At 35.9% G+C, this 14123-nt stretch overlaps 2 protein-coding genes across 2 annotated transcripts; both read right to left on the bottom strand.

The window, feature by feature from the left end:
- Nucleotides 1–2229: 2229 nt before the first annotated feature.
- LOC134233698 (polysialoglycoprotein-like) lies at nt 2230–10249 on the bottom strand. The gene is made up of 11 exons (XM_062715685.1): nt 8469–10249; nt 8189–8292; nt 7971–8035; nt 6603–6772; nt 5756–5867; nt 5603–5619; nt 5261–5393; nt 4790–4917; nt 3647–3693; nt 3362–3412; nt 2230–2796 (listed from the first exon to the last, which is right to left on the bottom strand). Exons 1-11 carry the CDS (start codon nt 10111–10113, stop codon nt 2785–2787), a joined length of 2484 nt encoding a protein of 827 aa, XP_062571669.1. The 5' UTR covers nt 10114–10249; the 3' UTR covers nt 2230–2784.
- On the bottom strand, nt 10223–13345 carry LOC134233723 (polysialoglycoprotein-like). Its single transcript, XM_062715720.1, has 2 exons — nt 12978–13345; nt 10223–11368 (listed from the first exon to the last, which is right to left on the bottom strand). Exon 2 carries the CDS (start codon nt 11366–11368, stop codon nt 10223–10225), a length of 1146 nt encoding a protein of 381 aa, XP_062571704.1. The 5' UTR covers nt 12978–13345.
- Between the last annotated feature and the right edge of the window lie 778 nt (nt 13346–14123).

Here is a 14123-nt window from a genome sequence, read left to right as displayed (position 1 = left end):
AAAAATCACTGTCCTGACTTTCTTGGATATAAATGGATATAAATGAAAAAAATTCCAGATGACTTTAACACTTTCAGCATATTAGGTATATCCATTATAAAACTGTGTATGAGTTAAAATGAAACATACTAGTAGGGAGATAACTAACAATGTCCAAGCTCAAAAATTCATTAAACTATACAAAATAGGATAAATAGGAGCAGAGCTACTGGCAAACACAGGCCTCTAAAATATCAGAGGTGGGATCAGGTGACATGGTGGAGTGAGCATCTCATGTCCACCGGTCACATCTGTCGTGTGCTCCTTGTCAGGAGTGGGAAATAACGAAAAAATCTGTCGTCAATTCAGTGTGTAAATAATGGCATAACAATTAGTATGAAAAAAAGTCATTCAGCATTCGACTTGATATATGTTATATTTTCTAACAAAGTCATTGTATCGACCATAGAACTTACGAAATAATAACTTTAAACGAGACTATACTCAGTATACTGATATTCTTGTTTCATCAACTTTTTTGTCAATAACTTACCTTGTTTATGAAATTGCTTACACGTAAAGCATACTCTTGCGTATCGAATCAACTGAGAGATATAAACCCCGCGTGCAGGTGAAGTGGTTGTGGCATACAAAGATAGTTGACGATAGCTAACTAGACAACATTTATGATTTAAGCAATTCTCCATTGCAATTGTACATCTAATGATAACTTTATGTTACGTTTATGATATGAACCTTGCTGTTTCTCCCGAATCACACATCATAGGCGTTATCTATACGTCTTAGTATAGGTTAAACTTGGGAAAAGTGTTGGTGTTTGGAAGAAAATTTTTGGTACTGGAGTTCGAACCTAGCCCCCCACCCCCCCCACCCCCCATCCCCCCACGAAATAGGATTTTTGTGTTTGGGAAGTAGACATTTCCTTTCTTTTTTTTTTTTTTTTTTTTTTGCTTGTCAGGTTTTTTGGGAGGTACAAAAAAAATTTTTCACACTTTTTCAATTTGCTTCCGACGCCAATGCACATTTTCTATATTTTCAAACAAAATAAATGATATCTACAAGCTTTCAATTTTCTCTTCACTACATTCAACTGCATTACAAATACATGTAATAATGACGTATTTTAAAAGAAATATTCGTCTTTTAAATGCTTGGTATTGTTTGTTGAAGAATTTCTTAGTTTTACATCAGGAAAATCTTACATTTTATATTCCACAAGCCAAACGATTTCTTATGCCTGCGCATAGGGTCTATGTTTCCCAGTTGATCCGACACGCTAGAGCATATTCTTCGTACATCATCTCAAACGATCGCAAGGCTTAATCAATTCGATAATACAGGGTACTAGTATTTCAATAACATTAAAAGTCAATACTTTGCAAAATTTGTGGAAGAATGCGAATGCATTCTGTTGTCAGATTATATTTCAATATTAATCAACAAATATATGTATATAAACATTATAACCTATGTAAATTTTGTATTATTCTTATCAGTTAAGAAATGATGTTTTGAAAAATTGTACAATTAAAAATGATAAAGTAGTAAATGATATTGCTTATGTAATTGCTGTATTTGTTCAGCTATAATTTATGTTAACTGACAAATAATCATAAAAACTTTATAATCATTGTTCATTATAAATGTTCACAATTTCATTTTATATATGCGTAGCGACCTGTGTCTTCATACAAATTTATCATGTAATACATAAAAATTGAAGGCTGAAGTGCATATTACTATTCTTTAACGTTAAAAAAAATTACATGTACAATTTACTGTATTAGAAAAGAAGTTTTACTATGTTTGTTGCTAGAAGAATAATAAAGTTATGTGTAAATATATGACTATGGGATATACTGCTTCTGGTGATCTTTTATATGTATATATTATCAATGTATGCATGACTTTGGAAATATGTAATTTTATAGGAAATATCAAAGGCTCATATCAAGAACAGTAATATTGAAATATAAATCATTTTCACGGAGAGAGAGAGAGAGAGAGAGAGAGAGAGAGAGAGAATTTTAATTCATTGAAGTGATATCAATTTATAATCATAAATTCATATCGTAATAATACTGCCACAAAAGGATTGGGGCGGGGGTCCTACTGATTTTATGTGCTTGAAATTAAATAAAATACGTGTATCCATTGTATTCCAGGGAACAAGACAAATTAAGAAAAAATCCCATAAGGAATAAAACACAAAGTATAAGAAAACCCCGCTAAACTTTATTGTTTTTAATCATATTTTTTTTTCAAAAAGTATAAAAATATAAAATATTTGATTTTCGAAGAATTAAATATATAACAAACATATTATATCAGAGTTTTATAAGGATTGCACAGCAATAACGAACTCATACTGACATATATGATATATACAAATACCCATATATACGTAAATTAAGACAAAAATGCCCTTCAACAATCTGCAGCGAACACTGATCCACAGTCAAATATGTTTAGCACATATAAATTAAATTCTGACTTCTTAAACTATGTAACACACATGCAATTTTTTGGCAGTATATATAACAGCGAATTCTTTCCTATATAAACGCCATTTGATGTATTTATTTGATTTACTTGAACGAAACATTCGTTTGCGTTTAATCTCCTTTCACACATGTTAGACAATCTCAATTCTTTGAATGAGATGGTCGGATGGACACAGGTAAACAATCATGATACGCATGAGTAAGTGTCATCTCTTCACATTTGGCAGCATTCTCGCAGTGATGAACATTCCCACATATTTATAGTTATCAGTGGTTCCTCCTATGTGTCACTCTGTAATGATAAGATGAAAGATTAAAAGAAATAAATGTTTGAAAATAACAAATTAGGAAAACCATGTGGCCACACATTTTATTTTGGGTCGACGTTCCTTTTTAATATTTTTTTAAGAAATAGAAATTAGGCATTTTAAAGATATAAGAGTGCAATTTGAAATTTCGGTATCGTAAGCCGCTGAGTAAATTAATTTCAAGCTCGCGGCCACTTTTTTTTTAATTTTCTGTCATCGTTCCTTTTTAATATTTTTGAGAAATAGAAATTAGGTATTTTAACGAAGATATAAGTATTGCTATTTGAAATTCCGGTATCATAACCCGCTGAGTAAATATTAAGCTAGTCTATGGGATTGTCTAAAATGTCTCAAACAGAATTCGGATTTCAGAAAATATGCAATCACCACAGCTATAAATAATTTTTTTCTGGGAATATCAAGGTATGACGCCTTCAGTTTTAAGTTTATTAAGAACAATAAATACCTATGATAACATTTTGAACTTTTGCCTTTCCTAGTTAAGTAATCAAAATGACAAATAAGCATGACTGAGGCAGTGTTACTTACTACGAATGCCGGATGTGGAGATCGGTACATTTGTGGGCGTGGCATGCGATACTGCAAAGAAAATGAAGATTTTTTTTAAATGAATATCATTTTTAATATATCTCGTAAAATTCTCAAGGCATATTATGGAAATTTGAAGATTAAATCAAAATTGAATTATAAACAACACCTGAAAATACGAACTATTTAACATTAATTTATTTCGTTAACTTTATTTTTAATTGTCTTATATTAAGAGTAATAAACGAAAATGGGGTTGATGCTTTCATTTACTAGTATATTTACCTCATCCCAATTTTCAAAACCACCGGGAGAATTCCAAGGAGCATTTCCTGCATCAGAATAAACATAAAATTATAACGTAATCAAAGTTAATATACGTTAATTAAATATTAAAGAATATGTATGACTTGCATAATTAATATATACCGTATTTATACATAAAATGTCATTGATTTAAATCAATGATATATTTTCAAAATTAATGCATTTTTTTTATTTTCACACAAACTCATAATAAATCATAAAGAAATATATAAATCATCTCAAAAATACATAAAAGCTGGGTGTATACATATTTTCATATCTGAACACAAATATTGTCCTTTATAAAATAGCTTATTTTTGTGATATCATCATGGTAACGCCCAAACTTGTTAATGCTCGGGTGGTTCTCTATTTCGGTGAGGAGTTGAAGGGTTTTCAATAGATATATACCCGACATCAGAGTCATTACCTCAAATTCGCACAGTGTGAAAATCTATAATGGGTGTAGAATGACCGACCTGACAGCGTAATGTATTGATACACCCTTAGGGAGACCGGAGTTTATGGATCCACAATCAACCGTGAGCGGGTAAACAAAACAACAAAAGGAGATGTCACATATGGCGGGGGGCACGGATCTCATTTCACTGCTTGTTAACGCTGCCATGAAGCTTGTTACTTTAAATTCTAGTTTTATTTGTATATACGGCCCGTTTGCTTAAATCATTATAGATAACAACGAACCTGGGTAAAAAAGAATTTTATTTGTATTTCCTTGGCTAACCATACAAACAGAACTCATTTTAATGTTTCATCATCAGACTTGCTTCACTTGATTGCGCCAGGAATAAAAAGTTGAATTCCTTTTACGGATAAAAAGGGGAAAGTGAATTAATTAAAAAAAAATCTTCTTTTTTTTCACACAAAGTGCATATGAAAAGATAATATCTGCTATGTAAATAACAAGCTATTCTGTGGGATTTTTCAAAATGTCTCGAATAGAGAATATGCAACCACCAAAACAACATTTTTTTTCTAGGAATACTAAGGTTTGACGCCTTCCATTTTATTAAGTTTATCAAAAACAATAAATATGTAGCTATGATAAAATGATAGTTAGCAGACCCTGGACACACAGATTCCAAGACTAAGACTACTCACCTTTAAATGGTTTGGCTGATGGTAAAACTTCCATTTCTAAATTATCTGGCATAAAGTAATGATGTTTGTAGAAACCATGGTTATCATACTTATAGGGTAAGGAGAGATGTGGATAGTTCTTCATGTCCCTGTAACAGAGAGAAAAGCTTTGTTTTAAAATATTAAATTCACAATGAGATAAGCAGAATTTGTCTGATTTATCATGTATACATATATAATTTCTTTGAAATAAAATAAAGTTATACAGTGTATTCCATAAAATAAGATATAGTCTTCTTATATGTATTAGCTAAATATGAGTGTACAATTTAAAAAAAAATGTATATAGATTACATGCCATGTGAAGTCAAGGATAAATGGCATGTCATGGGATAATCAATTTCATAAAAATGTACACTACTCGACTTATATTAAAAAAAATTATTTAAATACATTATATAATTATGGTAAATTGTATTTAAGGCTCCTCACCAGTCGTCTTCCTCCTTAAGTCGCTGACTTCGGCGGTGTTTCCTCGTTAAGATACAGGCTAGAGCAATGAAGAACGCCACCAGGAAAAACACGGGGATACCGATAGCCAAACCAAGGATCAAAGAAAAATTGTCTGCAAAAAATCGTATAAAAATGGAAGCATCACTGAGGCACTAAAGAGTTTCGCATTTAATAAAAAGTTCAGATTCATGCAGAAGAAAAGTAAGCTAAGAAAGAACATTTATTAGACATTTATGAGACATCGTATGGAGAGATCGTAAGATTTCAATTCTAAGAGATCAAAGATATAACTAAGTAGTATCATATTAAAACTCAGCTTACCATTTTTAACTATAGGTCTGAAAAAAGAGAAAAGATACAATTATAATCTCTCAAAAAGGTTACATAGCTATTTTTTCCCATTTTATTTCTAAAAATGTTTGACATTCCAATAAATGTCTATCTTTTATTATTATTTTATATAAATTCTCTTACTTGCAGACAGGGACACCAGATGATTCAACAACACAAATAGTGTCTGAGGAACAGGTGCTAATGGAATTGTAAATCTGACAACTATCTGTTACCGAACCTCTTTCTAGGTCAACTGCAAAATATATACGATGCTCCATTTTAAATAGAGCTCAATTCACTTAAAAAGTATGTCAGTACGATTAAGCTGGCTTAAAATAGAACTTGAAAAAAAAAAATCAAAATCACAATTACAAGTAATTAAGCTGATAACCAAGTCCTGGCTTAGCTATGTTACTTGATTCCGAGGCTTCTATGCTGCCTTTGACTTTTGACTTTACCTGTGTTACTTGATTCCGAGGCCTCTATGCTGCCTCTGACTTTTGACTTTACCTGTGTTACTTCACCCTGAGGGTTTTATGCTTCCTTTGACTTCTGACTTTATACCTGTGTGATTTGATCCAGAGGGTTCTATGCTGCCTTTGACTCCTTGCTTACCTGTGTTTCTTTATCCCAAGGGGTTATGCTTCATTTGACTCCTTGCTTAATGGATCCCGAGGGTTTTAAGCTTCTTTTGACTCCTGGCTTACCTGTATTACTTGATCCCGAGGGTTCTATGCTGCCTTTGACCCCTGGCTTACCTGTGTTTCTTGATTTCAAGGGTTTTATGCTTTTATTGACTCCTGGCCTGGCTTACTTGATCCTGAGGGTTCTATGCTGCCTTTGACTCCTGGCTTACTTGCTCCTGAGGGTTCTATGCTGCCTTTGACTCCTGGCTTACTTGATCCCATGCGTTATATGCTGCCTTTGACTACTGTATTACCTGTTTTACTTGATCCCTTGGGTTCTATGCTGCCTTTGACAGGCTTACCTGTGTTAGTTGATCCCGAGGATTCTATGCTGGCTTTGCTAGCTTGCACATTCTGGTTGTCCAGGGTAACCGTTTCTGTACGCTGAACAAGATCCTGTACGGCACCTATTACCTCCCCTGTAGATTCCGAGTTGGTTGAGAGGGTGTAATTAACGATCAAGCTGCCAGTTCTAAATATAGTAAAAAATAGCATGAGTTATGATTAATATCTACCTGTAGATGTTGTTCAGTAAACCACTAGACAAAACTAATATGTATCAAAGGACAAACAGAAAGGGATTTCACTCTATATTATGATGCACATGCATCCAATGTTAAATTTTTTAATTGAAGTTTGAAAAAATTTAAATGTCAAATCTTGAGATATCTGTGTCTCTGATATACTTGAGACTATCATTACCCTTTTTTCCATGCATTACATTTACGATGTTATTATTATATTATGTATAATTACATAATTATCATGTAATATATAACCATCTCTCTATCGTACCCACAAATGTAATTGTTATATGTATATGATATGTACCTCTGACGATTTGAGATTATACACTTAATGTTGTATTTCCTCATGTACCTATAAGTATGGTTTGAATGACTTTGATCTAGAAGTGGTTAGTAATATCAACAGGGTAACTAAATTAATATAGACTTATTCACTACTGACGCTGAATTCCGAATATCCTCTTCACTAATTCTAATGAAAAAAAGAATTCAACTACACATTATGGTATTTTATCCATCAATTATACTGAAGATGTTTTTACAAAAATGTCAGAAACTAACGTGCACGTGTATCTAGTATTTTTTTTTATTCTAGTGTTCATGTTATAGTTAATCCTATGATTAGAAAAGTATAATAATGGTAGCATATCATTTTGATTGTAGATAAAAGTATTAAATAAAAATTTTCCGATTGAAAATTGCTCAACAAAAAATATCCAATTTAAAAAATAAAAAAAAACCACCATGGGTATCGTCATCTGGAATAGAATGCATGTTTTATACTAATGTGTTATTTTAGTTCTAATAACGTCAATCCTTATCAAATAATGTATGCTGTTTGCTTAGCATTAATTAAATATTAGAGATCGCTTTCAGTGTCCATTTAACGCTAAGTAAGCATTGGTATATGAGGCCGATTTAAAAAATTCCTAAAATTCTTCTTTTATTGTATGCAAATACATGCATCTACTTTTTTACATGACGATTTTGAAAGACTTCAAAATTATTTGAACCTTGAAAAGTTCTCTTTGAAACTCAATAGTTTCATAGGTTGCTATTCCTGTCTGAGGAACAGATATGCTTACTTCTGTTTATACATGGTAAATTTGAAGACAATAAGTGTTTGAATAATAAAAACTGTACCTCATATACAGAACTGTGAGAGAGGCAAAAACATTCCCAAGCTTTCTCCTGAAGTAATCACTCAACTGAAATTAGTTTTTTGTTTTGATTATAAAGAAGAAATTAGAATCAATCGGTAAATTACAATGCATTTTTCATTTCAATATTTTCCAAAATAAATTATTTATATCCTTTTAATCAGAATTTAAAGACAACAAAATCAGAAATGCCAACCATACCGCTTTTTCTACTTTTGCTTTGTAGTCGATGTAGGCTTGGCTGGTTTGGTCGCTTAGGTCCACATTTGGTTGAACCTCAAGTGTAATCTGCATTCCATAAGCAGCTACAACGATATCAAAACAAGCTACAATTCTTCATACATAGAATATAATTAACAGAAAATAACCATTCCATAAACGTTTCCACATAATATGATAGTTTATAAGTTTGTGCAAAACTTTTTAAATGATGAAAATAACAGAAAAAAACATAATTCAAAGTCAAAATGAAAAAAATCACCAGCAGGTGCCTGGGTTGTAGTGGGTTGTGTACTTGTTGAAGCTGAGACAGTTGTTGTAGCTGGTTGTGTTGAAGCTGCCTGACTACTGTCAGTTGTGGCTGGCTGTGTTGAAGCTGCCTGACTACTGTCAGTTGTGGCTGGTTGTGTTGAAGCTGCCTGACTACTGTCAGTTGTGGCAGGTTGTGTTGAGGCTGCCTGAGTACTGACAGCTGTGACTCCTTGTGTGGTGGCAGCTTGAGTACTGCCGGTGGCTCCTTGTGTGGTGGCTGCTTGAGTACTGTCTGTGGTGGCTTCCTCTGTTGTGGCTGCTTCAGTACTGCTAGTTGTGGCTGGTTGTGTTGAAGCTGCCTGAGTACTGTCAGTTGTGGCTTCTTGTGTTGAAGCTGCTTGAGTACTGCCAGTGGCTCCTTGTGTGGTGGCTGCTTGAGTACTGTCTGTTGTAGCTTCTTCTGTGGTGGCTGCTTGAGTACTGTCAGTTGTGGCTGGTTGTGTTGAAGCTGCCTGACTACTGTCAGTTGTGGCTGGTTGTGTTGAAGCTGCCTGACTACTGTCAGTTGTGGCTGGCTGTGTTGAAGCTGCCTGAGTACTGACAGCTGTGCCTGGTTGTGTGGTGGCTGCCTGACTACTGTCAGTTGTGGCAGGTTGTGTGGTGGCTGCTTGAGTACTGTCAGTTGTGCCTGCTTGTGTTGAGGCTGCTTGAGTACTGCTGGTTGCTCCTTGTGTTGTAGGTTGCTGAGTACTTGCTGTTGATGCTTCTAGTGTTGTAGCTGACTGGGTACTATCGGTGGTTGCATCTTGTGTTGTGGCTGCAATTGTGCTACTACTGGAAGCCCCTTGTGTTGTGGCTACCTGAGTACTATCGGTTGTGGCTAGTGTTGTTGTACCTGCCTGACTACTGTCAGTTGTAGCTGGTTGTGTTGAAGCTGCCTGACTACTGTCAGTTGTGGCTGGTTGTGTGGTGGCTGCCTGACTACTGTCAGTTGTGGCTGATTGTGTTGAAACTGCCTGACTACTATCAGTTGTGGCTCCCTGTGTGGTAGCTGCTTGAGAACTTGCAGTTGTTGAAACTTGTGTGGTGAAAGTCTGAGTATTTCCAGTCGTGACTTCCTGGGTACTTTCTGTGGTGGCTCCTTGTGTGGTAGCTGATTGGGTGCTGCCACTAGTGTCACCTTGTGTTGTGGCTACTTGTGTTGTCACTGATTGGGTACTTTCAGTCGTTACTACTTGTGTTGAGGTTTCCTGTGAACTTAAAGAAGTGGATATTTGTGTTGTGGCTGCTTGGGTACCGAGAGTCGTAGATTCTTGTGTTGTTGCTGCCTGAGTACTTGATATTGTACCTCCTTGTGTTGTGGCTGACTGTGTACTATCAGTCGTGGCTCCTTGTGTGGTGGCTGATAGTGTGCTGTCACTAGTAGCTTGATTACTTGCTGTGGTGGTTTCTTGTGTTGTCACTGCCTGTGTACTCTCAGAAGTTGTTACTGTTTGGACACTACTAGTATCCTGTTGTGTTGTGGCTTGTTGAGTACTTGCAGTTGTGCCCCCTTGTGTTGTCACTGCTTGAGTACTATCAGTTGTGGCTGCCTGAGAACTTACAGTTGTAGCTACCTGTGTTGTTGCTGATTGAGTACTTTCTGTAGTTGCCATTTGTGTGGTGACTGCTGCTGACTGAGTACTGACATCCGTAGCTACTTGTGTGGTGATTGCCTGAGTACTGTCAGTTGTGGCTACTTGTGTGGTGGCTGCCTGAGTACTGTCAGTTGTGGCTACTTGTGTGGTGGCTGCCTGTCAGGTACTTGCTGTGTGGTGGCTGCTTACTGTCTGTGTGTGTGGTGGCTGCCTGAGTACTGTCAGTTGTGACTACATGTGTGGTGGCTGCCTGAGTACTGTCAGTTATGGCTTCTTGTGTGGTGGCTGCCTGAGTACTTTCAGTTGTGGCTTCTTGTGTGGTGGCTGCCTGAGTACTGTCAGTTGTGGCTTCTTGTGTGGTGGCTGCCTGAGTACTGTCAGTTGTGGCTTCTTGTGTGGTGGCTGCCTGAGTACTTGCTGTTGCTGCTTCCTGTGTGGTGGCTGCCTGAGTACTGTCAGTTGTGGCTTCCTGTGTGGTGGCTGCCTGAGTACTGTCAGTTGTGGCTTCCTGTGTGGTGGCTGCCTGAGTACTTGCTGTTGCTGCTTCCTGTGTGGTGGCTGCCTGAGTACTGTCAGTTGTGGCTTCTTGTGTGGTGGCTGCCTGATTACTGTCAGTTGTGGCTTCCTGTGTGGTGGCTGCCTGAGTACTTGCTGTTGCTGCTTCTTGTGTGGTGGCTGCCTGAGTACTGTCAGTTGTGGCTTCTTGTGTGGTGGCTGCCTGAGTACTTGCTGTTGCTGCTTCTTGTGTGGTGGCTGCCTGAGTACTGTCAGTTGTGGCTTCTTGTGTGGTGGCTGCCTGAGTACTTGCTGTTGCTGCTTCTTGTGTGGTGGCTGCCTGGGTACTGTCAGTTGTGGCTTCTTGTGTGGTGGCTGCCTGGGTACTCTCAGTTGTGGCTTCTTGTGTAGTGGCTGCCTGAGTACTTGCGGTTGCTGCTTCTTGTGTGGTGGCTGCCTGGGTACTGTCAGTTGTGGCTTCTTGTGTGGAAACTGCCTGGGTAGAGTCTGTAGAAGCTCCCTCTGTTGTTGTTTCCGTAGGAACGCTTTGTGTTGTGGCAGTTTCCGTACTTTCCGTATTTTCTTCCGTTGTTGCTGTCTGGGTGCTGTCAGTGGAAGCTCCTTGTGTTGTGGTTTCCTGTGATGACGTTGTAGAGGAAGCTTCTTCTGTTGTGGCATCAGTGGTTGTAGCTTCTTCTGTGGTGGTGGATGCCGACGTTTTGGAAGCCAATATGAACAAGAGAGAAAAGACAAGAACTCGCCTTGTAAGCGAAATCATCTGAAATATATAAAAAAAAATGCAGGAAATTAATAAGAAAATGAATATTTTCTAAAAAAGGGAACGAACAAATTTTCATGAACTTGTACATGTTGCATCTACCTTATTCTTGTTCGTGTTCATACTCATTTTAAATTGCAAATTAATTTTTCTTTTTCAGCCAGATTTTTGCGTTCGCACCCTAATCATGACCGTTAGTGTTTTTGTGTCTGTAATATGTTCGTTTCCGCGCGATATCTGCAGGGACGTAGCAACAGGGGGGGCCAGGGGGGGGGGGGGGCTCACCTTTTTCCCCAACATTACCTTTACTATAGTAATTGTTCTTTTACTTTTTACCATGAAATTTTAACTTTTCCACCACTTTCAAAAACGATGCTACGTGCCTGCAATGAGCTTTTACAATGAAATTTTAAACCATAACTCCCTATGGTCGCTCCCGCCCTTCTTAAAGTGTACCCTTCCCCCTCTTAATCTGTGCATGTTTTTTTTCTTAAGCGGGGATACAGATTCTCTGAATTAGCTTGTTACTTTTTGTTAATATGAGATCCCTTTGTAAAATTCAGTTTATAAAATTATATTGATTTATACTGGTATATGGGTATTCATTTATCGACAACTCAAAGATGTGATCGGGTTAAATAGAACGTATCTAAAATTTACTGATCACCTATCGATCAGTGTATACCAGTATGGTGAACACTGTGAAAAATCTGATTAGGGAAAAATAAAATAATCTTTATCAAATTTTTTTTTTCGCTATTAAATCCAGGATATCCAATGCTTGGATGCATTATTTAATTAAAGGTATGATTCTCTGTACACATAATCTTGTGGATTGTTTTATTATAGTACATTATTGACATCTTTCTATATGCTATAATTTGTTTATAGTAAATGAGTGCTTTTGCTGTGTAAAACATTTGGTAAAAAATGTATTTTTTTCTAGCAGAAAAAATGTCCACGCGCTAAAGAATTTCGGGTCAAATAGTACATTCTGGGGATAATTTTCAATGAATGGACGTCAAGGTTCGCCTTTTTGTGTTCGAATTCCATTATAGACACAATAAAACTTCTGGAGAAACATTCAGTCTCTAACAATACGGCTAATGCTACCGCTGGTTACTGGACTGGGACCATTAATTTTCGGGCAGTGACCTTTTCTACCCCGATCACGTAGTTGAGGGCGTGTCCAAATGCGAATTTAATTTAATTTTAAAATGAATTCTGGATAAACAGTCTGATATTGTATAAAGTGGGTTTTTTTTGCCAAAAACTAAAATGATTTATATACTAGTAATTTGACCAAAAATATTTTGAAATCATTATTTATCAACATTGTCAAATACGATATGATTTTAAAATTAAATGTCTGTAAATGTAAAGGGGTGTTTGCATAGAACTTGTACACATGTTAAGCAGATTGAACATATTATTCAAACAAAGCCCATGCTTTAAAGGAATAAAATAAGCTATCTTGATTACTACTCAATAGCTCCATTTCTAACTTAAGTTATTTTTGTTTCTTTATTCAATAACTAATTTTCAACATAAATATTGTAAATACAATTTTAAAAAGTTTAAATTATATAATATAGTATTTTTTTCTTACCTTGTTCAGTGAAGTAACTTGATGAAAATAATAATATGTAGTAAGAGCACCAAATTATAAATCCCAAAATTAGTTCCCTACGAAATTCACAAGCCACACATGCTTCCAAAAGTCTGGTAAGAAGGCGATGTGACTGGGAGGGTCGAACTGGTCATGCGTGATAGGGATGCTCCGATGATTTTATTGATGTTTCGTCACTGAGATTCCTCCCTGAACGATTACACGGTATTGAATGATCCGTGAGGAGGTACTGCCGTTCTACTTTTTAAATTACTATGTGTTTATGACCTTTAAATCTGACGGAATCTATTGCCATTTACTACGTAACTCACCTTTCCCATGAATGGAAAAAATTCAGGTGTGTCTACCGTTAACTCAGATCTTATAGCAGCAACACCTTACAACTCTTTTGAAAAATAAATTGTCATTGAATTTTTTAAAATGATTTTTTAAGGTGCTGTGATTTTTTTTAATGAAACTACTTTGGAAGATTTAAAAAGATACAAAGAGAGTAGTATGTGGGTTATTGTTTGACCCACTGACTTCATTATGTACACAAAAGTGTATAAGATAGTAAATGATAAGTCATAAAAGCAAAAAGTACCCCGAGTTCACCCATCCCTTCTTTTTTTTAATAGAATTTAATTCAGTGTAAGACTTTAAATGCATGTATTTAATCTGGTTGCAAAACTTTTTTTTTTTCAAAATGCATGTTAAAGAGCATATAAAAGAGGGTATTTCACAACTTGGATGGTAAACTGAAATTTCGGTCGAAAGAAACCGAAGGAGTTCGCGAGACAGATCCAACACGATTGCAACTTAAACAAATCTGGGCTTAACCATACATACAGTGTTTGCTGTGAACAACATTTTCCAAACTCTCAGAACATAGAATACACAATTCTTGGACAAGGCAATCAAATGCTCAACTTTTTTAAAAATCTGCTTTCAGACCATGGTCCATAGTATTTCAAAGTCACGAAAAATATATGGTTGATTGATCGATAGTGGTGAATTGGAAAGATTTTATTTTTTAACATCACCTTAGGACAGTCAGAGAGGTCTTCCAATATATACTAGGAACTTACTTATGTTAAATAGTCGAGTATCGACCAGGCAATCTTCATTTTTAAAGTTATTGGTACT

Source organism: Saccostrea cucullata, unplaced genomic scaffold, assembly GCF_032062105.1.
Source record: "Saccostrea cucullata isolate Sc308-1 unplaced genomic scaffold, CSIRO_AGI_Scuc_v1 ctg145, whole genome shotgun sequence".
NCBI lineage: Eukaryota > Metazoa > Mollusca > Bivalvia > Ostreida > Ostreidae > Saccostrea > Saccostrea cuccullata.
The sequence above is the reverse complement of the archived record's forward strand: the minus strand, read 5'-3'. Positions and strand labels throughout refer to the sequence as shown.